The sequence below is a fragment of the Heterocephalus glaber genome, unplaced genomic scaffold (assembly GCF_053883595.1).
Source record: "Heterocephalus glaber isolate CG9 unplaced genomic scaffold, H.glaber_assembly_v1.0 deba00001555, whole genome shotgun sequence".
In the NCBI taxonomy this organism is placed as follows: Eukaryota; Metazoa; Chordata; class Mammalia; order Rodentia; family Bathyergidae; genus Heterocephalus; species Heterocephalus glaber.
The window spans coordinates 16,790,684-16,818,127 of NW_028258346.1; the positions used below are offsets into that span (position 1 = coordinate 16,790,684).

Here is a 27,444-nt window from a genome sequence, read left to right on the forward strand (position 1 = left end):
CTAGGAATCTGCATTTTTAATAACTCCTGTGTGTCCTAGTGATCAGAGGGGAATGGGGTAATTATGGAGTTTGAAAGCCCATGAATGACCCATTCAAATAAAGACAAGAGGAAAAGCAATAAAAAATAATTTGAAAACTTTAATAATGTTGTTTATATATAGTAAAACCATAAAATCTTTTAAATAAAGTACATTCAATTTCTCAGAGCATCTGATATTCAGATAACATATTTCATACACTTTCCAACATTAAACAATTGACTAAATAATGCATTTTCTATAAAATGATATTACAGCCTATACAGATAAAATTAAATTGTAAAAACACTCCACACAGGAAAAATAGCAATACCTATTAGAAAATCCTATAAAGTTTCCATTAAAAAATATATTTTATCTCTCTCATTTGTCATAATAATAAACAGAATATATTTTTCTTCCTAAAATTAAGTCTTACACCATTTCTCTCTAGGATGATAATATGTACAAATCTTATATCTGAATGAATATAAATAGAATACTGTAATAGTGTTACAGATATATTAGCAACTTTTGCAGAAAAAAAATATGATTTCTAATAAAAGCCTCTAGCGCAGCTGAAATCTCAAAGCTATTAAAGTCAGACATTCCCATATTTAGAAAGGTACAATGGAGTCTAGTTATTATTATCATCATTATTATTAATTCCAGTTGAATTACTGCAAGCAGTAATGGAGAAAGTATGTTCAGTAGGTACCAGGCCAGATCTGACAGTTGGATGAATTCTTTGGGATTTACTGAAATTTCGGGGAGACATTAGTTCTTTCTGCACATCATAGTTTCTTTTAGTGCCCTGTGGCAAAATTAGGCATTGGTGATGAGAAAGAAATCGCTGTTCTCCCCCAGGTGCCTGAGAAACCGTCTAATCACCCAGCAGATCTGGCCCATTGGGAGGAAAGAGTCCAGTGACCGTTTCCGGTTATAAGCAGCTTATTTTTACTGATTGCACCTGGTTTCCTATCATTTCCAGAAACAGCTTCTGGTACAGTCTGTACATGGTGAAGCTGTGGAGGAACCTGATGGTTTTCCTCAGGCTGTGGGTGACAGTTTTGGGAAAGTGGTACATTTTCAAGTGTTTGAGCGCATGCATCAAGCCCTTCAAAGTATCTTGGTCACCATTTCTTATTCGCCACAAGCTGAGCAGCTTCAGAAACTGCTCAGTTGATTTGCATGTCTTTCTTGTTCTTTCAATGTCCTCTATTCCAACTTTCTTCCCTGGTAAGCTTTCCATCAAGCTGCGAAGCTGCTCAAAGGTGAGGTTTGCATGCCCAATGTGCCGCTGCACCCCATTTTCGCAGAGGTCAATATCTGCATAAAACAAGAGCCCAAAGAGATGTTCAGTCATTCATATTCATCTAATACCATCACAAAATCAGCCCGAGGCAAAAGGTTCTTGCAGAATTCATAATTTTTATGTTAAGCATAAGTTTTCCTTTCTTCTTCTTTTTCTTAAAGGTGGCTTAAGTGACACTAGCTATTTCTGAGAGCTAAGAGAGAGATTATTCTGCGTTATAGTAGGATAATATGCTATATATCCTAGGCATCCAACAAAGCTTTGCGAGAAGCCCCTAATTTTGAAAATTAACTGTAGAAAGGTAGCTGCATCACTCTCAGTGTTCCAAGATTGAGACCTTAAAACTGTAACATTTCAGGAAAACAGAAATAAAATTTTAAGTTAGTAATTTTATAATATAAATTTTTGCATTAAAAATTACTATTTTTATGTTACAAAATTACTATTTTATAATGTAAAGTTTTACCAGTTGATATCTGATGTAAGCATATTGGGAAAGAGTTGCTTTAGTTAGTCTTTAATAAATAAATGCAGCTCTAGAGGAGTTCCACTGGGAGACAGATATCGGAAAAGCCAGGAATAGGAGAATACACATAGCCTGGAGGAAGTTTCAGCAATGAGCTCGGACATAAACATATGAGGGAATAACTAATGTTTCTGTTAACGACAGGAGTCATTTAGTATCTGTGAGCCTTAGGGCAAATCAGTTCATCTTTCTGGGCTCCAATGTCCTCATTTATAAAGTAAGAAATTTAATCCCTTCCCATTCTAACAGTTTCTAATTCTGTTTTCCTCTCTTTTTTGCTTAGGGGCTAATTATACATTCAAAGAATACTTTTGTTTCACCACAAACAGAAGAGAAGTTTATTCTTTGCATAACTGAAAGCATTTAGCTGTCAAAAGATATTAATCTCCTAAAATCCATTGTGCGGGTTTCAGATGTTTGAGGTTTTCACAAAAGTGTAGAAAAACTCACTTAAGGGCTTGGGAAGAGCCAGTGGATTTCTCCTTGGCACTGTCTACATTAGGAGAACCTGCCCTTGTTTTCCTGGTGTGTCCTCACCATGGCAAAGAAGCCTTAACGGGACGCATCCTAAAGCTTTAGTCCACACAGAGTGAAGCTTATTTCCTCTCTGGGATTTCTTCTGCCACACCTAGGCATCTTCTCTCTGTTTCTTTCCCTCTCTGTATCCCTCTCCTCTCTTCCACGCCATTTCTAAACAAGATACCTTCGATACCTCTAGGACACAAGAGTGCACGGTCTTAACCAGCCCTTTCTTCTAAGAAGCTCAAGCACTTTGCAGTGCAGATCTTACACATCCTGACCACCTTTGCTATAAAATGGTAATTTAATAGAGACTCTGTGAGGATTAGCGAGAGGATATCTGTAAGACAATTTGCACCTCTCTGGAAAGAACTGCCAAACACATGTCTCACGGCTTTGGAGTAGGAATGAGAGCCAAGATCTAAAGCTGCTAAAGACCTGCTAGGTCTCGGCCAGGAGGGTGGCTAAGGAAAGAGTTAAGGGCTCTACTGGAAGCACAGTCTCTGCTTTTTTAGAGCATTGAATGCCCTTTAAAGAGAAACGGGGGCAGAAGCAAGAATAAAGCTTCCCACGACTGCTCTCTAGCATCAACCTCATCACTTGGTGAAACATCGTTCAGCCCAACAGTAACTCCAGACAAAGGGGGAAACATCACCCACACGACCACAGAGGCACACAGCCTCATGGCTCTGTTACAACAAGTAGATGAACTTGATTTCTGATCGACTCATTTATTTCAGGCAAGTGTGTACCTTGGATGATCCTCTTAACCATATCTTGGTCTTTGTTTTGCTGCTTCCATAACTTCAGCAGCTGGAAAGTTTGCTCTTGTGAATTGTGTCGTCGTTTTATCCTCTCTATGCTTTCTGTGTTGACTTTGATTCCAGGCAAATTGTCTACCAGGACGCTGAGCCAGTTAGGCGTAAACTTCGGAGGAACAGCAAATCTGAAGAGAGCCTCCTCACATAGCGTAACGTCTGAACAAAGGGCACAAAACCAAGGACATCTACTCAACAGCTGGATTGCTGGAGGTCTTTTAAAAAGCCAACAAAAACCCACACAAATGAGTGCTCCAAGATGCAATATGTTAAAATGCAAAGTTTCAAGAAAAAAACAAACCCTTCTGTTGGATGCTGTCAGTGGAAGAAACCATCGAGCTCATGTGCTTTCTAATTTGGGGGGCACTTTGGGGATAGGGAGAGTTTAATTAGGGTCCGACGTGAACATATATGTTTAAATTACAGTCGATGAAACTGTAACATTAAATAATAGTAAACATTCTGTAATGTTAGGAGTGTGTCTTTAGCTTAATCAGACAGGACTTAAAATTCGAGCTCTGCCTCTCACCGCTGCTATGAACCCCGAACCCCCTGCACAGAGTTTTTGTAACTATTAAAGCCTACACAGAAAACCACATGGCACAGACTCAGTGTTCAATTAATGGCAAAACTAAAATTCAAAATGAATTAAGTAAATAAAAGGAAGGTTAAAGTTAGAAGTTAATCTTTTTAACCTCTTTTCATTTTTTAGATAAAAAAAAAAAACAGAAAGGCTCAATGATTTGTCTAAGAATTCTACGAAACAGTGAGAAAATGTTAGATTTATGTTGGAATCGTCAATATATCAACTCACATTCCTATGCTTCATACACTTCGTATACTTCTGGTACAGAAAGATACTTCGATGAAGTATGAAAAGATGTCTTTTGGGGAGAGCCACGCTGACCCGTGCCATTGTTTTATTAATGCACACAAGCAGGTCACCTTGGCTGTGAAGAGCCCTGAGATTAGGCTCCTGGTAAGAGGACAGGGAGGGAGCACACTCCAGTCTGACCAGTGGTATCACCACCAGGGAATGTGCACAGGTGACTGCAGCCTGGTGCCAATGACCCTCACTGAATCAAGAATCTAAGACAACCAGGGGCCTTGGAACTTTCATGCAGTAAGTCCACCAGTGCCATAGGTAACAAAGCCAAGTATGTATTTCTAATGTGTCATCAGTCTATGGCAGTTTGTTTCTCAGTTGCTAATTTATACTTTACTAATATGGACATTCTTGAAAGTGATAAAAATTCATAATTTAAATGCTACACTTTGAACTCTGCTAATTTGGTCTCAAGCAACAAACTTGATGGGGTGGCCCATGGGTTAAGACTTGATTCGGGTGTGAAAGGAAGGACAGAAGGTCAGGGGTTTTATTGGCGAGAAGATATGGACTCAGAGGAGATTCGGAGTTGTGGAGTTAGTAACTGGTAAAGCGGGGGAATGTGAGCTGGACTAAGAACACGGCCAGAGGCCACAGCATCCAACTAAGAAAGAGATGCAGAGATGGAAGGATGCCAAGGCCGACCGAACTATATTACCTATTCCACATTTTGGAGTCGTTTCACTGTTTCCAGAACATATGCTGTCGCTTGTCGCATTTCCTTTCTGAGTTAGCAGGAGGCCAAGTACGCTGCAGTTCGTGTGTTTTCTGCAGGGCGCTTTAGACGACGTCTCATCGGAGAAGAAGCCATCCGAACACCTTGCGCAGACTGTATTCCGCTCCGGGGTTCCTGCAGAAAGCACCAAATCTTTTAGCCCTTTCCTCCTCTACACCTCACACCAGACACTCTCTTCACACGGTTTTGGGAAGACTTGGTGTTTCTCGCTACTAGGATGGTACACAAAACTGTATGCTCTTTCCTTTTTCACTTCACTGGACGGAAAGAACAGATTTCTCCAGTCAGCCCGGGGCGGGGCAGTCTCCCCTTCCTATAATAAAAATGCGAATTTGTTTTGCTCTTACCTACAGCACACTCTTGAAAAGTGGGAAGAAAAGAGAAAGGAACAGTGTTCATCAGTCCTGCCTCTGCTAAAGTGGTAGGAAGGCTTGTTGTCAGCCACTCTCTTCACACAATGATTCCTTAAAAATCATCAAGGTAACTGCTGTGTGTCTGCCGTAACATCATTCTTTGAAATCAGCTCCTATTGAATGTTGCATCGTTAAATTCCAATCAGTTCCTACTGCAGTTCTTTACTTCTGAATCTTAATTGTGAAGCAACTCATAGGCAGGTTAACCTTGAGAAGTAAAAATTTACAACATTATAGTAAAGTTTTGAAGGTGTTTGTAAAGTTGGCGGCTGACTCCAAAGCATCAGCCTGCAGTGAAGCTCCACGGTAAATGGAAGATGATCTACTTTTTGCTCACACAGTTGCTTAAAGAGCACAGCCATTAAGACTTCAGAAAGGGTAACTGCAAAGCCGTTTTATTTCACGGCGGTAAAGTATTTGATAAATTTGGAGAAAGCACTGGTAGGAAAATCTAAGCTGGGCTAACAACTAAAGATGCTGCTGACAACAAATATCTTCAAACCCTTGACTCTATTCTGCATGGGTAGATCATACATTATAATGTATTTGCATATGAAAACAACTCCATCTAGTGTAAGCTAGTTGAACAGAATTAGACTTCAGTATTCAAATGTAGTTTTTATGGGCTAATTCTGGCTTATGAAGATAACGAACACAAGAGACAAATGAAAGCTACATGAAGTTATTCAACTTCATTTATTAAAAATTTCAACCTTTTACTTTGTTATATTTTCTACCAAAAATGGGGGGGGGTGCAAAAATGGATTGGATTGGGTCTAGTTTCATCTCCTGTCTTTTTTCCTTTCTAAAAAGATTGGTGATTCATGGGCCAGGGATTTAGCTCAATGGTTTCGATGCCTGCTGCGCAAGTGCAAGGATTTGCGTTTGATCCCTGGTACCAAAAAAAAAAATTGGTGATTTGTTGACCTGTAAAAATGACAAAAGGCTGGAAGGGGAGAGAAAGAGAGAGAGAGAGAGAGAGAGAGAGAGAGAGAGGGAGAGGGCACAGCTTCAGGGGATTAAATGCTATTTCCATCACTGTTGTGACATGATCTCAGGATAAAAACAAAGAGGTTTTGTTTTGTATTTCTTTTTAAATTTTCTTTCTTCCTATACTCTTTTCCTTACATAGAATTGTAGAACCAAATTCTACACTTCATTGACAGAGATATTTAGCTAGGAATCCAGTGGCATTTATTTACTGCTGATTTATTTGAGTGAGCAACTTGGACATGTGGACCCAACTGCCCTCCTTTCCAAATGCCGCAGGCTGCAGGCTAGAATCTCACCATTGTCAGACCTACGTGTGCTCCTTGGGTCTCCTCATGCATCCCACTGAGAAAATCGTGTGTGGGAGACACAGGGTGCTAAGTTAAGTTAGCCCTTAAAATTCCTTATTCAGGAAACCCAGAGCCATAGGGCCAGAATTTTACAGGCTTCTCATGACTTTTATGAATAGGACTTCTTTCTTTATATTTGATAAAACTTTTTGTATGTAACATTTATTCATCTAAGTAACAATTTTTCCCTTATTAATGTCAGTGGAAATAAAAAAATTATAACCCGGCAGGCAAAATGTGAACTATTCCAAAGATGAGAGGAGTGTGGCCTTACAGTTCCTAAATTCTCCACACCGGCCACAGGTAATTCCGTGGGAATTAGAGGGCTGACGAGCAGATAGAATGACATGAATAAAATAGAAGACAATCTGACTTTAAAAGAGCAACAACAGAAATGAAAGAGTGTGTTCACTGGATGGTTTACAGAGTAACACTGCAAAGCCCTGCCTCTCTTTGGGCTAGAAACCTATTAGTTTCTGTGAGGAAGCACCTCGTGAGTGTGTAGAAAAGGAGAGGCAAATAATTGCCACTCCGGTGCCACAGAATAAAACATGTGCCTTTGTCCTAATGCAGCCCAGAGATATGGAAGTTAGGCAGGTAGGGAACAGGTCCTGAACAGGTAACCTAAAGTAAACTAAAAGTCGGGGCCTAAGTGAGTTAGCATACCAAAATGGACTATCTGGGCCTAAGGAAATGCAAGAGACAAAGAAGATCTCCTCAACCAAATGGGAGAGACATTGGAGGAAATAAAATGCAGGTGAAGAGGCTTACTTTCCAGACATCAAAGGCCTACCTGCAACCAGGAGTGCCCCTGCTTTCTGTCCTGTACACTGTCCCCAAATTGTATAAAAAGCCAGGGGACCTACGGTGTCTGCGTTATGGACCACCCCCCTCCGGCTGGTGGAGAGCCTCACTTTTATTCTTTCCAATGAACATGCATTTGACCAGTCCCCACCGCTTGCTGTTTGCTGCTTTGTAGGCTTTGATCTTTGTTGCTCCAAAACAAGGACCTGAGCACCAGCAGACAGGTTACAGTAAGTCTTCTAGTTATCTGCTTACTTCATTCTACAAACAGATTTTCATGCTTATGAGGGAAACATCCTTGCTGTTTCCATTATTTTTTTAATTTAGTTTCGGAGCTGTGTAGGCTGGGCTTAATTACCCTACTCACACTATTTACTGCATTGGAAGAAATGGATTTGGTGTTTTTCAGTGAGTTTTTCCATCTTGCAACTTGTCTTAGCATTTGAATCCCAAGCCTCACCCAATAAAAAGTAGGAGATGTTACTAGCTCCTCTTTCAAAGGTTCATATTAGAAGCATTTTAGGGCATCTCATGCAAACTGACCTATTGTAATCAATTTGTTTTTAGGATTCAGTACTTGGGAAACGGGGGAAGTTTTAATTTTTGAGTATGTTTCCTTTTATGCCTTTAAACCAAAGCATTTGTCATCTAATAATTGACTCTGCACATTATAACTTTTGAAAGTTGAACAGCTACAAATAACCAGCATCCACTAGGCCAGTGGTTCTCGAGCCAGAGAACAAAGGACAGTGTCTAGAGAAGACATTTTTGGTTGTTGCAGCGGAGGGAGGACTGTTGTTGGTATCTGGTGGCTAGAGGCCAGGGATGATGCTGAACACCCTACAGTGTACAAGACAGCCCCCCACAGCAAAGAATTGTCCAGCCCTACATGTCAATAATGTTGAGGAACATGCTTCAAAGTGAGCAATAAGGACCCGTAGTGATTGTGGCTTTTCTTCAGCTAAGTAAGAGAACACTCAATCTTCTCAAGCCACATGAAGTTAGAGTCCACACTGAACATGTGATGGCGGTAGAAAAACTTGGGGTTGCAGCTTTAAAAGATTCAATGCACACTCGCCCTAACCTCTGCTGGTGGAAATGCAGCGAGAAAGTACTTTGTTTGTAGGCAAGGGCTTCCTCTCAGGTGGCTGATGTATTTTGTCTAAGATAAAGAATAAGCCAGGCAGAGAAGTTGCTATAGTCTTTATCCTCCCAGGCACTCAGCTCTCATGCTAAAGGAAGAACTAGCTTCGTTTTTAATAATGGAATGCATTTCCCCTAACCAGTCTCATTTTTTACACGATTAATTATAACTGCTCATTGTTAGCACTCTAGAGCCTCATTAATATCAGTATAATTACTCTCTTGGTATCAATTAACATTTCTGATGTTTGTCAGAGAGCACTGCAGTCTGAGGCTGTCCACGCTGCGTGAACTTAGAGGTGTATATCAAGTATGAACGGTGCAACTCAGAGCGTGTTCCTTTAAAAAAGAGCAATCCGTCATGCATCTCATTAGGGAGCAACTGAGATTCTTCACTAAGTTATCCTGTAGTGGCAAAGTATTCCTCTGAGAAAGGTGCTGCCTATCTAACAGGCCTCATTACCTTTGCAATTTGCTATCATATGTGTCATGAGGACAAAAGCGTTCCCAGAAACTCTCACTGCTGCCTGGCTGCGCAGGATTGTAACTGGCATTACCACCCGTTGGAAGCAGATACGCACCAGCCTGCAGCACGCCAAGTCCGGGAGGGCAGCTCCTGTGTTTCAAGCAGAACTCCAGCTCCAGGTAGCGCCCTTCCTCACACTCACACACGCGGTTGTGCGTTCGATTGCACTCCTGCTTGACGAACTGCAGCTCCTTGCACACTGGGCTGCAGTACAGACACTCATCACTGTTGTGCCAGCTGTCTGTGTAGGAGTGGTCGGGGCACGGAGCACACACGGTCTTCCGCCTCGCCGTGCAGTGCTGTTTTAGGTAGGTGCCCGGAGGGCATTTGTCGCACATGAGCTGGCGAGAGGTCTCTGGGTCATGATGAAGGTATTTGGGAGGAACGGTTTCCTGGGTGGTCCACTGAATGGAGATGTCCAGGAACTAGAAGGACAGAGAGCCACAGGGACAACTTAGCATGGAAATCGGGCTGTTCTTCTGTGAGAAGTCAATATTAGAATCAAGAAGTCTCTTACTGCTTCCGTCTAATGCCCTTCCCCCTTCCCGACTATTGAGATGTACCACAAGGTAAGTTTAGAAGCTGTCATTTTTGCTTCCCATGGCTTATGATGGGCTAGCAACAAGTATATTAGGTCCAGGTCATAGATAACCAGAGTTGAAAGCTTATCAGAACAGAGATTATCAAAGTTAGATGACTGCTGCTTATGTGTGTGACCTGGAAGCCCCTCTGTCTCCCCTGGGTTCAGGATTTCTCTAGAAGAGTGAGTGGTTGAACTAGTGGTTCTCAGAATAGCTACACCCAAATCACTTAGACTCATTGTTTGGAATGAAAACTCCTGGAATTCATACCCTTAAGTGTTCTGATTTCATGGAAGTTGGGTCTGGAGATTAAAACAAAACAAAACAAAGAAGAAGAAAAAACCCTGCAGTAATTCTGATGTACAGAGAATGCACTAATGATTATTCCTTCATTTTATTGATTTGATAAATAGTTAACTAAGTCCTTAGTACATTCTAGGCAGTATTCTGAGCATCTGATACATAGTTCTGAATAAGATAGTCAAGAAATGCTGCCCTTTGTGGGATTTACAATCCTATTGGAGGAGTAGGAAAATAAATAAGTTGTAGGAAAAATACATGTTAGCAGATGAGTATTGTAAAAAAATTTAAAAGGTCAGGTAAAAGAGATAGGAAACACGGAGGCAAGTTATAATTTCTAAATGCAGAGGTTATGGTAAACATATTTAGGAATAGATGATAGCTTTGTTTTACTGTTCTAAGACTTAATGATGATAAAAAAAAGTAGTGAAGTAGAGAACAGGTGATGTATGGAGTTCCATGATTCTATCACTCATTCATTCAGGTAGCAGAGTCACGTTGGATGCCTACTAGGAGTCAAGCACCACAAATACGCAGATGGTCAGACAGGACTGAGGGCTCCACAAGCTCATAATCTGCTGGAAAGAGTCCTAGGATGTGCAGATTGACATCCTCTGTGAAGATCTTCTGGGCCCAAAGTCTTAATTCTCTTAGGTGAGTGATGTCCAAAAGTGAAACAACCACCTCTCTTTAGATTAATTGGGAAAATTATCAGGAAGCAGGCAAGGTTTCAGAAGTTGGCATACGTGATTCAGGAAGTACATAGACATGAAGAGAGGATCTCACCAGCAAGAGTGGTTCTTGGGGCGTTACCTCCTCCTCTGTATCTATCTCCTGTGCTGAAAATTCAAGATCTTTCAGGGAACATGGAAGGAACTCTTTACACTAATTACAGGAAACACATGCTCAGAAGAAACAGTGTTCTTTGTATGTAGGGGGTGGTTTGTTTGGTTTTTATTGTTTGCTTTTGGTACAGGGATCGACACTGACTATTTTTAGGCTGGGGGAGGTGGTCAACCAAACACAGCAGTTTGTTCCACACTCTCTTCTTTGTTGAACTCAGGAAATGTTACAGAAAACCCCAGGCCTGGGAAAAGCGACCCAGGCTAAAGAAACAGCACTCCCCTTGAAGGAGAGGTAGCAAAGGTAAAGAATGACCTTTCCCCATAAGCATTTAGGTATTTTAATCTAAGGAACTTTATTCACTTCTTACTGGAACATGGCAAGAGTCTGGGCTTAAGGAACCTAATATGAGCTGGTAAACCAGAAGAACAGGAGAAAATATCTCATGAAGGGCCAGGGTCGTTTGGATGTCAGGGACTCCTAGCTGACGAAACAGCAGAACAGAGTGCTGAATCCAGGCACCTCTGTGGTCGCTTGATTCAAGTCTCTCTTAACCTAAGAGTTGGTGGGAGAATCGTGCTCTTGGGTTTCCCTGAGGCTCACTACTGACTTGAAGGAAACAAAGCAAGATGAAATGACTGATTTACTAGCTTGGTCATTTGAATGTTCTCAGAATCTTTCAAGGGTCTTGTGTGGTTAATTCAAATAGCTCTAAAATCTTCACTGCTATGGAACAATGATTTCCTGACACAGCTTTGCACACACACACGAAAACAACAAGGAATGTTTTTTTGTTGCTTTGAGGATTCCGAGAGGCCCAGCTCAGGTCTGGGGGATCCCTTTCTCTTGAGTGCCATGACTAAGTGAGCCACATCCTGATAGTCTTGCAGCAGCAAACTTCCCTGTTCCCCTGTCAGTGTGGCTCAGGTGTACCATCTGTGCATTAGTCCTGCCTGCCTCTCCCTGACCACAAAGTGAAGAGGATGGGGAATGGGAAAACCCAGGCAACAGACTTTGTGGTCCTCACATGAAGGAGCCACATAAATACTGGTAGAGACTGAGCATCCTAATTTGGAAATCCAAAATCTGAAACGCTCCAAAATCTGAAACTTCTGAGAGTCATATCCGCACTCAAGAATTTCTGATTTTGGAGAATATGGGAGTTTGGATTATCAGATTAAGGATTCTCAACTGGTAAAATATATGTAAATATTCCCAAATTTGAAAAAAAAATCAGAAATATTTCAGTTCCTCATGTTTTTATACAAGAGATACATAAAATGTATAAACAATAATGTAATGTGAATGAAATTTACATTTTGCTAGGTAACTGAACATGATATTGTTATTTTTCTGAAACCATGTTTTGGAAATTAGTTGCCATTTCTTTAGGATACAGCAAAAGTGGAGTGCAAAAATCCACAGAGAAAAATAAATGAGGTCGATTTCATAATTAGAGAGTAACTAGTGAGGTAAGTTATTCAAGGCTACATATGTAGTATTCTATACATTTTTTTAAAAACTGGAGCCTTGAAGAACTTATTTTCAGCCAGTTCAATTGGGTCTCTGTGTTTTACTTGAAAAATTTCCACTTTGGTAAAAAGAGAGAACTCTGTGTGGCCAAAATTCGATGTTTAGGTCTCAATCTTTGGTTAACCCCAGTTCCCACACAGAATTTCTGGACTCAGTTACTGGACAGAGGATGGGCAAGATTAATAGAGCTCTTCATCTCAGGCCTTTATTTTCTTTTACATTTTCTGGGAAAGTAATGAAAAAAATGCAGTCATAGAGATCATCTTAATGCTGGCTGTAGCTCCTTTGCCAGCTGATAATATTTAAAACCTAAGAAGAGTTTAAAAATAAATTTCTATGTAATTTAGTCTCCAGTAACCACTGATGAACTCCTGCAAAGGCTAGGCCACCTGTACAGGTGCGTGCAGAAGCATAAAGTGCTTTGTACAGAAGAGGCCACCCCTTTCTGTGTCTTATGCTTGATTTATAGAGCATTAAATGACATTTTCTCTGTAGTTTTTTCTTTCATCCTCCTCCCATTCCGTCACCATTCTTTGGCATAGAGCACTTGTGCTTAAAGGGAACCTGCATGTCTTGAAATCTAGTGCTTCTACCAGTCCAGGATTCCTTCTTCACATTTCTATACTTCTTTCCTTGAAAATGCATTTAAGGCCCCATCCCCAATAGCTTCATTCTTCTTCTCAGCTTCTATGTTTGTTGTTGGGCAGTGTTAAAGAGTTTTCCATTTCAAGCCTATCTCTCTTTCTTTGTCCCTCAAATGTTAGCAGATGATGGGAGTGGGAAAGGTGCTGGGTGGGCAGGGTGAGCTCTTCTCCAGCGCCTTTTCTAGCCATTGTGTTGTTGCTTGGCAACTGGCCTGACAACTTAATTCACCAATGAACATGGAAACCAATACCTTGGTCTTTGTCTAACCTTGTCATACATCTTCATTCATTTTGTTTTATTTGTGTAACCCTTTTGGACAGCAGATCTCTTTTGACCAGTCTCCACTTTGCAGAGCCATCTGTACCTTCCATTCCCTCTGTGAAAACTCCAGATATCCCAGGATGTTCCCATTGTGCCTGCCCTCTAGCAAAACATCTCCTGCTTGCTCGATCTCCCCAGAGAAGTCGTATGCCTAACAAAAGTCAGCTGTATGTTTGTTGCTGAATCAGCTTATCCCAGTTGTACTTGTAATTTTAAAAAGGTATTTTAACAAAATATATAAACCAATGAGCATAAGTACAAAAAGTCATTACTTTTTTATGAAAAGTAAATTGAGTACTTTGGGGTGGCTTAATCAAGATGAGACCCCACACCAAAAAAAACACTCAGAAAAAAAATATAAAACCAACCTACTGTAGAGTTTGGAACAGGTAGGACAACTGTAAAAACAAAATGATGGATGTATATAGAAGGATCTTATAATCGATTAGTTTCATTGATATCTTTAATTTCTAAAACTGAGTGGATGGACAATACTTACAGAGAAGGGGTGTGTAGAAAGTGTAGCATGAGGCTCTAGTCAGCCAACACAAACTCTGAGAAAAGAATTATTCATATCTCCAAATAAAGATGAATGAATGTTTAAGTGTTTTAAGTCAAAAACTGAACGTTCAGTCAGGCATTTAGCTCAGTGGTTCCAGTGCCTGCCTTGCAAGCGGAAGGACCTAAGTTCGATCCCCAGTACCAAAAAAAAAATTTTGAATGTTCAGGTACACATGTATAATTTTTATTATTAAGTGCTCTGATTTTACAATTGACTGTCCTGCTATTAGACACAAACACATAGAAATTTGTAGTGATAATTCCCCCCATATAGGAGATGGCATAGTGTGGTAATGATAGGAGCATGCAGACCAAAAGAGGGCAATATGGAAATGGAATTCTGTTTTATCTATTCCATTCAAACATATGTGCATAAAATCTACTCTCTGCCAGGCAGCAGACTAATAAACAATGTATATAATATTTTGGTTAGTACGCACTTTAGATAATTTTTTACCATTATTATAATTAAGTCTTCACCAGCTACAAATATAAGACTCAGAACAGGTAACTGAGTTGTAGCAGGTCATAGTAATTAGTGCAAGCAAAATTCAACTCTATAGCATATGCCACATGAAACTTTTCTTTTTTTGAATCCTTTAATATTTACCAAAGATTTTCACTTGTACTATTGCCTCTATGCATGACCCAAAATAAGCCCTTAAATGATTATTTTCATTCAGATTAAAAGCATAGATCTAGGAGATCATCAAAATTAGGAGATCAACCAAAGCCTTCCTGAAGTCCAAATGAGTCCATGATGACCCTTCTTGCTTTGCGCTCAGACTAGCTCTTGTCCAAAGCTGCCAAGTTGGAGACTTCTTGAATGACAAGTGATTTGACTGGAGCATTCTACTGGTTTCCAAGTCTTCCTGAAGAACAGAAGAAGAATACACTTCCTCTGGCGAGTTTATTTTTGCATTACGCAATGCAGCCAGTCTGATACTACTGGGTTTGCTCTCTGGTATGCAGAACCATGAATGACCCAGTGGGTTTCCATTTATGGATGATTCATTAAAAGGAGCCCACGCAAAGCCTGGAATAGCCACTTGGTTTGGGAGTTCCTTTTGTGATCCCTCATCGTGATCTCTGCCGCAGAGTACTATTTGAGGAATATCCAGAGTTAGCTAAACTTCTGGTCAGTTTGGAAACCATTCCACTTCCTAGTTCATCTTAGCCAGGAAATAAAAGCACTCACTGCAAAACAATGCAGGATATATATCACAGTGCTTTCCTGAAGAGCTCCTAGCACAAAAGTTACAAAGACTTTTTAAAAATAAACTATTTGTTGAAGAAGGTCAGTTCATTTTATTTTTTAACAGTTATATAGTGCTATTCCTCTCCTTTCACCCCTACCCTTAAATAATCAGTTTATTCATCCATCCAGCAAACATTTATTGAAGTAAGTCTAGGCGATGAACTTAATGTTCGTCTTTTACGGAAATATTTATTTAAAAGTCAAGTCTGATGTAAAATATTCATTAACCATCCACTGCAAAGCAATCAGAGGTAGAAGACAGGAGAATGAAGACTAAGAAAAGACAATGGAGAAACAGGTCAGAGAGTTGTGAAGAGCTCTGGTGCTTGAGTAGGAGGAGAAGGGACAGATCGGATACACTGGCAGATTGGATGGGGGGAGACGAGCTAGAAGTAGCTGAGCCCTCAGTTATGTGCATTGACATTAGCTGCTGATGGCAGGACAGCTTGCAGCTAGAGATAAAGAGAATGAATTGAATTGGAAGCATCTTCCAACTATGGGATTTGAATCCTGGTTCTTAGCAAACAAGTAGAAGTATGTATTGAGAACTCAGGACAGAATGTAGCTGAAGACACGGTCTTTAGGGTTATGAGCACATAAATGTCTTTAGGAGCAGAAAGACGGCAGAGACAACATTACCCAAGGAAATTGTACACAAGCAAAAATGGACAAAACATTCACTTTGGAGACTTAAAGATTTGTGAGAAGGGATGAGAAAAGGAAGGTAAAAACTTAGAAGTATCATGGAGAATTTCAAGAAGGATACTAAATGCTAAATGACTAATGAATATTAAGTTTTGAAAAGTGTAAGCCTGGCAATTTGATCAATATGAATTAACAAAAGTACTTTCAGGTGGGAAACTGAATTTATAATATGAGCACCAAGTTTCAAACCCAGCTCTAACCCTAGCTTAGTAACTCCGGGCCACAAGCTCACCTGTAAAATGAGAATGATCCTTATCTATCCACCCCCCATGCAATTGTTAGATTTTAAACCATTAGGGAGACTCAAATAAACTTGGCAAGGAAAATAGTTCAGACAAACAGCAGACAATATTACATATGCTAATTACACAGGAGGTGGGAAATGACAAACATTTTGAATCAGACTCATTTCTGGAGACAGTCTGAGGTTTTTGGTCAGTAGGAAGTTAGACACATAAAATGTGCCATAAGGTGATTATCTTTCCTGTTCCTAATTGTCTCCAGAAAAAGCATCTCTGGTTTGTGAAAATTAGTGTCAGTATCCTCCCAGCTGGTTCTGGTCAAAAGATTCAGGGTAAATTCATGGTTTTGTTTAGAGAGTTCAAATAAGGAACTGTTTTTCTCCGTATTCCTTAAATGCTTAGCACGGAGTTGTGCAAGTAGCAAGTATCCAATGGATTTACATCCATTTTATTCAATTCATTGAATATGTTGGATACTTATTATGCATTGTCAGGATCATTGGAGGTTATACATATACAGATAAATAGCTAAGATGCAAAGGATACATTTACAAGGACAAGCACAAAGCCTACAATTTTCTCATCTGTAAAATGATAGGGATGACAGAATTTGCCAAACGGGAGAGTAGATTTTAAAGCACCTTTCATCTTGCAGGGCGTTTTGCATGCACCGATTCATCTGTACTTAACTTCTGTTTTAAGTGTGGAAACTAGGGCAGCTCATCTGAGAGGTGTCTCCACTCTGCCAGCTCCCCACCCAGCTCCCCACCACTGCTTAACAGTTGTTGGGCTGAGGGTTGTGTCTCCAGGTAAGGAAGTGAGAACAGATGAATTAAATCTGTTCATCTCTACAGAGCTGATTTGCTGCCAACAGCCTTTCTAGGCAAACGAGCAAGAGGAAGCGCAAACAATTATGATTTATTAGATGAGTTACTGGGCCAACTTCTACACTATTTTGCTTCCCTTGGGGTGGAAGAACTGTCCTCAGGTAAAATTTAACTTTCAATGAAATGTTTGTTCCCTTAGAAGTTTCCTCTACTTGTCCGAAAGCTTTACAATTAATTAGCCATACCTCGTTCATGCTTAAAATCAATCAGAATTGTCAGAATGAATGCTCTTCTGATGCTTTTGCTGCTTTGAAGGAGTTTTATAGACAAGTAACATTTGTCAGATTAACAAATAATGGCAAAAAACCCCTGAATGCTCAGAAAAAAATCACTGAACTACAAGTAAACCCTTAAGGAAGATACATAGACACCTCACATATTTTGGATCTTAGAGCCTACTATCTCTTCTCTTGGGTTCCCGATAATCTCCAAATTTGAGACATGAATTCAGTTCTAAGCACCAATTGCACAACAATGCTGGTTGCATCGGTTGCATTTTGACAATCCAGGTCCTCTGGGCAGGGCTGGGTGACATCTGCACTGTGTCAGTTTTCCAGCTACAGTCCACGGTGCCCGCAGCTCAGAACTGGCAAAACATTCTAGGATGTTGATACTATTGAATAGTAATTTTGAAATTTCATTTTATTCCTATGGTTCTTTTCTTTGAAGATAATACATTGCCCATAACATGTTATGGATGCTTTTGGGTACTAATGACTTGCATTGAAGTCCAATTAATTATGTGGCTATGGGGAGTTGGTGAGGGAAAGTTAGATAAGAAAAGTCATGGTGGTCATGAAATGGAAGAGCAACTAGCAGAGTAAATGGAACCAAAGATCAGTGAGCTCAACATGTAGATATTTACTATGTGCCCCTGACGTCTGAAATATCACACCAGAGGTCTAGATGATATGGTCAATAAAATGGCATAGTATATTATATCATCATTAGATGGCAGACTCTAGACTAAGCCCTTCCTTCACATCCTCTCACCATCCATCCCTTCTAGCCACCTGTAAGGAGATATCATTATCCTCATTTTACAGACTAAGGACCTGAGTCTCAGAGAAGTTGAGTGACTTTGAAGGATCACAGAGCTAGCACACATTCTAACTGGGATTTGAATCTCTTCTTGTCTGAAACTAAGCTGTAACTTGCAAGTCTTATGAAAGGGACAGGCATGTAAATAATCAATTGTAACACAATATAAAATTCAATATTATCTTATCTGTCTATGGACACATCAGCTATCTACCGATCATCTTTCCATCCAGGCATGCATCCATCCATCCATCCAGATGCACAAATTCTTCTCCTTTATTCTCCTGCCCTGCAATGCAGTAGTTTGCACATCATTTCTGTAGATGGACCTATGAGAATGGGCAGTCATTTTGCTTTCTATTAAGCGGTAGGTACTCAGTAATGTCCCCCTTGAACTGGCTCATTTTCCTTTTCCCTCTTGCTGTTCATATGCTCATTCCTGCTTCCCCAGGATCACACTTTCTAGTGAAGTGGTAAACATAAGCTGCTCTACCTCATGCTGTGTTACCTAGGGAATTTGGGCTTACACTCACACTCAGTAAAAGACCAGGACATTTCATCACAGAAGAAAAAATATGCCTTCCTAGGGCTGAAGGATGCCTTCCTAGGGTTAAAAAAGGAAGAAAAACAGCTTGCATTTAGTCCCAACCTTGGCATTCTTAACCCCAACAGAAAACTCTGGGTTGAAGATACCTACAAAGGCTTTGCTGTAATTCATGTCCATTTTTCACCAGATCCAGGCACTAGGTATTATCATACTCTATAATGAATCTGGAACAAAAACCTCGATCTGGATAACCTTGGGGAAAATTACTTTACTCCTTGGAACCTTCTTTTCCCTGTCTATGAAATAGAGACAGTAATCTCTGTAGAATAGGACTTTTGTGACAGTGAAATGGAACACTGAGTGTGGCTTCTAAATATGATACCTATTCCAATAATGATTAATGTCTTTCTACCCCATGGTTTCCTCCTTTTGGCTTGGCATAAATGTGTGGAAGTTATAGATGAACATGAGTTAACTTTTATGAAGGAGGGGTCAGCAGAAAGCAATGAAGACACGAACCATGATCTCTCTCTGATGAGTCTTACATAACATACTGAGGAGTTTGATTGAGCCTACTGTTAAGCATCTGTTGACCTTCCTTCTTTGCAGGGAAGCGTTCTTAATTGCCTAAATTTGGAATTTTTAGCAACAAAAGAAAAAAGGTCCTTCTTTATGAATCCTGCTAATAGCAATGATGAAGGAGTTTGAACTAATAATGTAAAATTATTGATTTTTGTCATTTGTGACTTTTACTGCTCTCTATAGTTATTGCCCCTGGATGATTCAACGTAACTGGCATTATTGTATCAGTCAGGATTGGTCCAAACAAACAAACAAAAATCTGTGGGGCATACACAGCAATTAAGTACAGTACTAATGTAATTTGGAAGTGACACATCTTTGAACTCACAAGTCATTCGCCAGAACCATTTGGATCTTCCCCCCATTAGGTCCTCCCAGGAAGACACCCGGAAGTACAGTCCTACCGCTACCGTGTTTCTAGAAAGGAGAACTGAGAATAGCTGATCACACTGAGGACAAATCCATCCTCCAGTAAGAGTCTCTCATACTTTCTAACTACATTTATTCTAGCACAACCTAGTTGATACCCCCCCCCCTTTTACCGGACATTAAAAGAACAGACAAGAAACAGTGTAGGAGCAAAGGTCTTCTGTCTATCAGCTGGGTGTATTATTATTTAAGTGTACTTTCCAATGGTCTTGCCAAGCTACCTATTATCTTGCTTATTAAGCCTGAAGGTTTGACATTTACTCCAAAGAGCAGTATGCAGTTGTCAAAGACTTCTCTGTGAATACAAATTCAAAGAAAATTCTGCTCAATGAGTCTAAGTAGATTGCTAGTGACCATAATTACAGCTCTTCAGTAAGTCCTGAGGGAATGGCCTAGACGTGGGCTTTGACTAAATGGAATATGGAAAATATCCACATTAACAGCTTCTCTGCATACCAGCTGAAGACAAGGGGCACTTGTTTCCAAATGAGAAAATACCTTTTGTCTTAATAATTTGTGATCATAAAGCACATAAGTCATACTACCTAAAAACGGATAACATTTCAAAATACATCTGCTCTTGTGGTCTTATTGACCTAAATAGAATTCTTTATACACGACGCAATGGGGCAAAGGAAATTTGGACAACTGAACAAAATAGATTATTTTAAACCATTCCTAGAGATTGATGTTTTGTAGATAAGGAAGTCTGATTTGTCCATGTTCAAAGTAGGAAACAGCACATAACCAGTATTTTGTTTTTCAATTCAGAGGACAAAATTTTAAAACTTAAGTTGACTTTCCATACAACATCTGGCCCAACAGCTGTATTTTGGAAATGGATGAAGTAAGAGTGAGAGAAGTGGAGTCACTGAACTAAGGCAGAACCAAGGAATTAGAGTCCTTGCCTCCTGGGCATCTTGTTGTGGCAGTCTTGTCACAATGTCCCACGTCACACTACTAAATGACACTTTGTTCTCTCTGGTGATGTTGATGCAGGTTGATGGTGGTGGAAATTTATAAACTTTAGAGTCCTGATATCCACATTTTCTTATAATAAAATAGTCTTTTAAACAAGCAAATAATCAAGTTTTGTGTGTGCTTGAACAAGAAAATGAAAACTAAGACCAAGTCTAAGTTAAGACACAGACCAAGGCAAGTCACAGGGACAAAACGAGACCAAGCTCAGACACAAGACCCTCACAGAGCCAAGAATCAGAATTAGGAAAAGAGTAAGAACAAGAAACAAGAAAGAAATGGTTTTTACACTTGATCTTAGCCAAAGGCCGAGAAGCGATAAGAAATGGTTTTTAAAATAGGAAACATGGCAAGGGAACTGAGGTATCTGGATCAAAGACTACAGAAGAGAATTTAATTTACCAAAGGCAGTGGAAAAACTTGGATGAATCACTGTCTTGTTTAAATCTAAACTCTTCTTGTCACCTACGTGCTACTTTCTAGTTGACTGTCACCTATTTGCTATTCTGTAGCTGATGACTTAAGAGGCTTTTATCACAGATGCTGCCGAGGTGCAGACTAAATTGAAGTGAAAACCTTCAGGCCAGTCTTTCTATTTTTAAAGAGACTTCTTTAAAAGGGAGTAGAAGGCTGGGGCTGGGGTGGGATGTCGGTGTACAGTGCCACATTGCAGTATGGATGACAAATTCCACACTCCCCTGTACCGCACGGTCAGGATGCTGATACTGCCGCGTTCATATTTGAAGTTTGCTTAGCCAGCTCTTAAATGTTCTCACCATACACACACAGCCAAAGGTAAGCATGGGTACAGATAAAAATGTTAATGGTCTGCACTGTAGTAATCATTTCACATGTACAGGAACATTAAAACTGCAGTTTTTATAAAAACATACATTTAAAAGACAATGCTTCAAGGAAATGAAACAATATATTCACAGTAAGACTATGATTCTAGAGAGATGAGTGAAAAAAAATCACTGCAAGAAAGTGATAAACCAAAGCTCTCAAAAGCACATTACTGTTTTGGATGGGCTTCTTTCCTCTTGCATTCTCCATGCATTTATGGTCTGGCTGCTTCCGGTATCTCTGAGAAATTGGGGTTAAAAAACACTCTACTGAGGCCCCTGGGAGAAAACTACTGTCACCTTGTAGCGGGGAGAAACCATTTCAATGTGCGTGTAGAGTGCTCTGGCCTTGCAATATTTAGAGGCCAGGTAAGTTTGAGAGGCTGTGGGTGTGACATAGCTTCTTACCTAATGTGCTGTAACGCTATTCTTATCCCCTACAACTGTCTAAAAGAATTCTTTTTTTGGATGTTCTATGCTAGTTCCTCCAAAATATTCTGTGGTAGTGAGTTCCAAAAACTAATTACATGTCACATAAAAATACTCTTTGTATCTATTTCTAGTTGGCCATACCTCACTTTCTTCTTGCGTAGATAGTTTACAGATGTTGCTAGGATTTCCAATTCACTAGTTCTTGCTATTGTGGGTTGCTAAGTTTGATGGTTGTTTTCTTTTCTAAACGTGGCTGCTATTGCATGGCTATCAATATCGGAAACGGGCTCTGGGGCAGCTTCACCCTCTCCTCTTGCCATGTGAAATCATCTTTACTATGGCTCTCTGGGACAGTGACCCAGATTTTTAAAAATTTCTAGTCCGGCAGTCTTCCATGGTCTGAACTTTCTTGAATCTAAAAATCTGGCAACTCTGTTGGGATGTATTACAGACACGTAAAATTCATCAAATCCAAAATGAATACTTAATGTCCAAACTTAATACCACAAACCCTGTGTTCGCCGCTCAGTAGACAAGATGCAGTCCAGCCCTAGGGGAGGGTAGAAATCTAGTCCAGCTGAGCGTACACTGCATCTCCACAGAACCATATGTAAATCTGGTTTATTTTTGTTATTTGTCATTGATATGAATGTTTATAGTAAAGATTTATAAAAGAACATTTAATATATATTGATCAAATAGGTACACTGTTACATTAATATTTTGAAAGATATCAAAGCCAACAGGAAGTGTCAGATTGTTAAGTGACAATAAGCTAAATTCTGTGGGCGCATCCCTGGAAATTGCTGGTAGATTACCTACTGCCCTAGAAAAGCTCGCCAGAGCTCCCTGGACTCAGCAAGTCCACTTTGAGTCAGGGACTGTGGAGACCTTGAAGTTGTAAATCAGAAAGTCTGTACTTGTAAACAGTTCCTGCTTGGTTTGCAGCACGGGTGTGGCTGTTCCCTTGGAGAAGCCCTGGAAGTTGCTGCTGCTAAGCGCCCCGGACAGTCAGAACAATCCCATGTCCCCATGTACCCAGATGTCCTATTGATAACTGATATGAATAATCTATGTGAAAAGTTTATTGATCATTATCTGAGCCCGGTTCACAATTCCATTTTATTTATATACAACGGGATTTTTGCGTAATGGCTTTACCTACTGAATTCTCCAAGGATTTAACAGCATTGAAGCTGATAGAAGCTTGGGCTTTCTTCTGGTTAAAACTCTAGGAAGATGTGCTCACCATTTCAGAAAGTCCCAGCACCCACACCAGCCCTGGTAGCACTTCAGAGTCTCTGGGGTGACCTGTGCCCCTCACCCCCATCATGTGTCCTAGTGGTGCATTTGTGGTGACAATTCTACATAAAAATGCCAGCATGCCGTGACTTCTTTATGTCTTCTAGTGCAGCTTATTTTATTATAAATTACTTTCCTTTTATTACTACTTTACAGTATAGTTATGCCAGGATGTTGCACTTTATAAAAATTATATGTGTAGGCAAAATATATATACTCTGAATTTCATTTCAGGAGACAGGGAGGTTGTTACAAAGGATTTATTATAAAAGTACAGGGAAAAAGGCTGATATAATGGAGAACTACTGCCCCACAGGGTAAAACACACAAATACACGGATAATTTTGGCATCTGGGCTCCCTCTGAGCAACAGAAGGGGCTGCCAGACATCATGAGTCAAGTCTCGAGTAACGCACACATGACTTTTTATAAGATTAGTCTTCCTCTGAAGTATGTATTTCCCAGTCTTGCCCCCCCCCCGCCTTTGTTTTTTTCTGTTTCTGCAAAGGCAAAACTCAGCCTAAGGAAAAGGAAGTCTTACTGGTTAATAAGATGCTAAAGCAAATAACCATTTTGGCAGAAAGCTTTCATACAAGGGGAGCTCACAGGCAGGGGGCCGAGGACGGCCAGCAGCCAAACCCCGAAGGCAAGTGAGTGGGCAGCGGAAGGACATCGAGTGCGTGCTCAGACCCGCCACTGCACTCTGGCCGTGACTGCACAGAACGCTCGGCACGGGGTGTTTCCTTTCTCCACCAATGGCGCTGGGCGACTGTGATTGGCCCTAGGGACTGCACTGAAGGTTGCTAGGTGACAGAGGCCAGCGAGGTTGCTGTGGACAGGGATTAGGGCAGTTTGGGGCTGAGTTTATGTCAGATTATACTAGAAACTTCAGAGTATTCATTTCCTTAAAAAAATGAAAAAGAAAAGAAAAAGAAAGGAGGAGGAGGGAGAAAAAACTGGGTAAATACACAGACCCAACCGCTGGGAGACTGGGAGGGAGACCAACATAAACACTACAGGGTCAAAAGCCCCCGGGCCATTATCCTAAAGGAAGACAGACAGATGGAGCAGTTGTCCTGAGACAGAAACAGCTACATCTCCACCCCTTGCACCTTGCACCCCAACTCCTAGGATCACAGAATTCACTCAGAGCTTAGCTTAAAGAAGTTCAAGGGGCAGTCGGGGTGCTCCCTAGGCCAGAGAGTTCCCAGAGAACCAGGTAATTCATGGGCAAGCATGACAGAGACGGCTCGGGCTGCTACTCTCTCACCTTCACATGCCAGTGAGCGTCCTAGGACAGCCCGGTGACTGCGGTATGCATCCTAGGGACCACCTCTCACTGCTGGCCTACCCCGTACCCTGTGCTCTCAGAGAAAAGCCATCCACAGCTCTACTTTCTCACACAACATGCCCTCCTCCGGCCTCTTGGGTTCAGGGTGCCCCCGGACTTCATCACCAACAGTGAACTCTTCTTATACCTCTCTTCCAACTGTGAACGTAAAACCGGGGTCATAGGAGCCTGCCGTGGTTGTCTTGGATGTACCTATAGCAACATGGCGAGTTTACAGAAAAAAAAACTAAAGCTCCGGGGAGGAGCGACTTGGCACCATCCTTCCTCAGGTAGGTGGGAGCGCCGGCATCTGGAGTTTGGTCTGGCTCATCGCCACTGCACTGCAACTTCTCCTAAGGTGTCCTAAAGGGCTGGGCCTTTTGTATTTCCAAGCCATCCAGTGACTTCCTCTTTTATAGCCCTAATTGCATACAACTACTGCATACAACTACGTGTCCAATGTCCGAGTTCTCATTGGGCCAGGAGGCTCCCAAGGAGGGAATGGTCCATCGTGCTTTTCCCTCTGACCCTGGGGCCTATGGCCTGTCCAGTGCAAAAGAGCAAACATCTGCGATGGTTCCGACTGTACTTCAGTGTTTAACAAAGAGCGTTCAGGCTCTTTATCAGTAAATACCAGGTGTCCCTTTCCAATCATTTATAAAATAATCTCAGAAACAAAAGGAAAGGAAAGCAAAATTCTTCTACTTAAAGTATTTACTATGCTTAAGATTCATACAAAGTTTTTTTTTCTGCGAATGTTTCTGTTAATGTGCTTCTGAACATGTATACTTTCACTGTACACACTATATACAAATATTTATGTGTTTATTACTAGGAACATATATTATTTAGTTAGAATCTTGAAAATTAAAAGTCACTAGTAGTATGCTTATCACTTATTAAATCTGTGACATAACACAAAGGATCAGGAAGAATACAAATGTCCCCATATGAAAGGACCCCATATTAGTAGCAGAGTTATCTATGCTACCCAAACCTGGAATGATTACATTGTGTGTCTACACAATGGAATACTACGCAGTGATGAAAATGGACAAACCAGCGTCCATCCTACACCTGAGCTGAATCTCACAGCAGAACTTTGTGTGAACAGAGCCAATGCCAAAAGTGCCTAAAGCCCATGCATATAGAGTTCAGATACAAACTGAAAAAATTGGTGGTGTTCAGTTCATTGATTATTCTGGCCACAGACCCAGCAGGATAGGGAAGGAGCACAGGAAGGTTTTAGGGTACTGAGAAGGTCTTTTCTGACCTGTGCGTCAGCTCACAAGGGCTCAACCTGAGAAGCTTCACGGGGTACCTAGGACCTATGCGGTTCTGTGTCATGTGTTTATAGAGGTTCACTTTTTAAAAAGAGTTCCCCAAGGTATCCGTATTTGCGGATGTGGGTGCCAGTGTGTTATGTGTAACAGGCTGAGGTACAGACCTGCTCCAGCCTTCCCTGCAGGCATCTGCTGACTATTTACTTCTTTATCTGTGTGCACCCCAGGCACTAGCAGCAGACTACCTAGCCATCCACTCACTTTGAGGGTTGGAGGCTGAAATTCAATTATTCCAACACCTCAGCCCCAACTGTGGCTTCAGTAAGGATTTTCCTAGCCTTCTAGACATCTGATTTGACACCCTCCCACACTCTATTGATGCAAAGAAATATGTCATTTATCACAGAATAATCTATACACATCTCAACTAATCAAGAACTTAAGCTAAAAGAGAAAAAAAGAAGCTATGCTAAGCTATGCTTTATTTTTCAAATGCCATCTAAGAATCAGTTATTAATCCTGTTTATATAATTGAAATATTTTCTCAAGCATATGTAACATCATCCCACCAATGTTTTCCCCATTATATTAAAGTTGAGAACCAGTACCATCTCTTTTAATAATAAAATATGAAAGCGCATAATTGGAAAGTTGTGTGTTGTGTTTGTGTGAGCGAAGGAGAGAAATCTTTCTTCTAGTACAAATTCTGCCAGACTGCCCTTAACTCTTGCATAAAGGACCTCGGTGGTGTACCCAGGTTGTACTCTACATAATAATTTTTTTTATGTTAAATTCTTTTATTGGTACATTTTAGGTATACAACACAATTACATTTCTCATTGGGAACTTGTACCTTTACATGATGCATCTGGTTCTTATTTTTCCCCATTCCTAGCCCTCCCTTCACCCCCTCAACCCTCCTCTACTTACAAAGACTTTATTTCCATTTCCATCATTTTTCCTTTCCCTTCTTTCCTTCCCCCTGGCCCTCCCACTACCCCTACCCCTTTGGACCTTTTCTTCCTATTTTGTAAATTATTCATTCTAACCATTGGTACATTTTAGGTATACAATATAATGCCATTCATCATTGGAAATTTGCACCTTTACATAGTCTCTCTAATTTTTTTTAACGTCACCTCTTCTAACATTTTCTAAGGGGCCACTTCCTTGCTAGTAAGAATAAAAAGTCCAAGTTAGGTAAGCAAAAGCGATAAGGAACTAGGGGAGATAGGCAATCGGAGTTGAATAGAGGAAAGGTGTAAAAGGCCAGCGGCGGGCAGGGCAGGGCAGGGCAGAGCGGCAGCCCGGGCCCGGGGCTCGGAGGCCGGGAGCGGGGCACCGCGGGCGGCGCAGGACTCACCAGGAGCGCGCAGCCCAGCGCGGGGCTCAGCATCGCGGCGGCGGGGACCGGACGGGGCGGCCGAGCGTGCGCCTCTGCAGCCGGGCGCGCGACTTTTTATACGGCGTCCCCGCAGCAGGAAGTATCGCCCGGCTTTGATCCGTCATTTTTCTCCTCAAACCTCGCACCTTCCCTTTTCGGGAACCTTGGGCGGGCGGGAGCGGCGCGTTAACCCTTTCGGGCCGGGGCGGACTCCCCGAGGGCGGGCGGCCGGGCGGGGCGTCTGGTCCTGGCCCCGGCTGCGCTGCGTAACCAGGCGGCCAAGGTCTCGCTCCGGCCTGCGGTTTCCCGGCCCCTGGCGGCCCGGCTCGGGAAGCGGCACCGCCGGGAGCCCTGTGCCCTCCTCCGCCCCA

At 41.2% G+C, this 27,444-nt stretch overlaps 1 protein-coding gene across 1 annotated transcript; it reads right to left on the minus strand.

The window, feature by feature from the left end:
• Window positions 1–119: 119 nt before the first annotated feature.
• Tnfrsf11b (TNF receptor superfamily member 11b) lies at window positions 120–27,444 on the minus strand. The gene is made up of 5 exons (XM_004850208.4): window positions 27,053–27,444; window positions 9,100–9,469; window positions 4,741–4,932; window positions 3,131–3,355; window positions 120–1,347 (listed from the first exon to the last, which is right to left on the minus strand). Exons 1-5 carry the CDS (start codon window positions 27,083–27,085, stop codon window positions 959–961), a joined length of 1,209 nt encoding a protein of 402 aa, XP_004850265.1. The 5' UTR covers window positions 27,086–27,444; the 3' UTR covers window positions 120–958.

Excerpts from the sequence above, each read along its gene's own strand:
- Tnfrsf11b (XM_004850208.4), bottom strand. The coding sequence starts at position 27,085 with ATGCTGAGCCCCGCGCTGGGCTGCGCGCTCCTG. Across the intron at positions 4,933-9,099 it reads ACTTGGCGTGCTGCAGGCTG|GAACCCCGGAGCGGAATACA; the intron begins GTGCGTATCTGC and ends TGCTTTCTGCAG. Across the intron at positions 3,356-4,740 it reads GACTCCAAAATGTGGAATAG|ACGTTACGCTATGTGAGGAG; the intron begins GTAATATAGTTC and ends CCCTTTGTTCAG.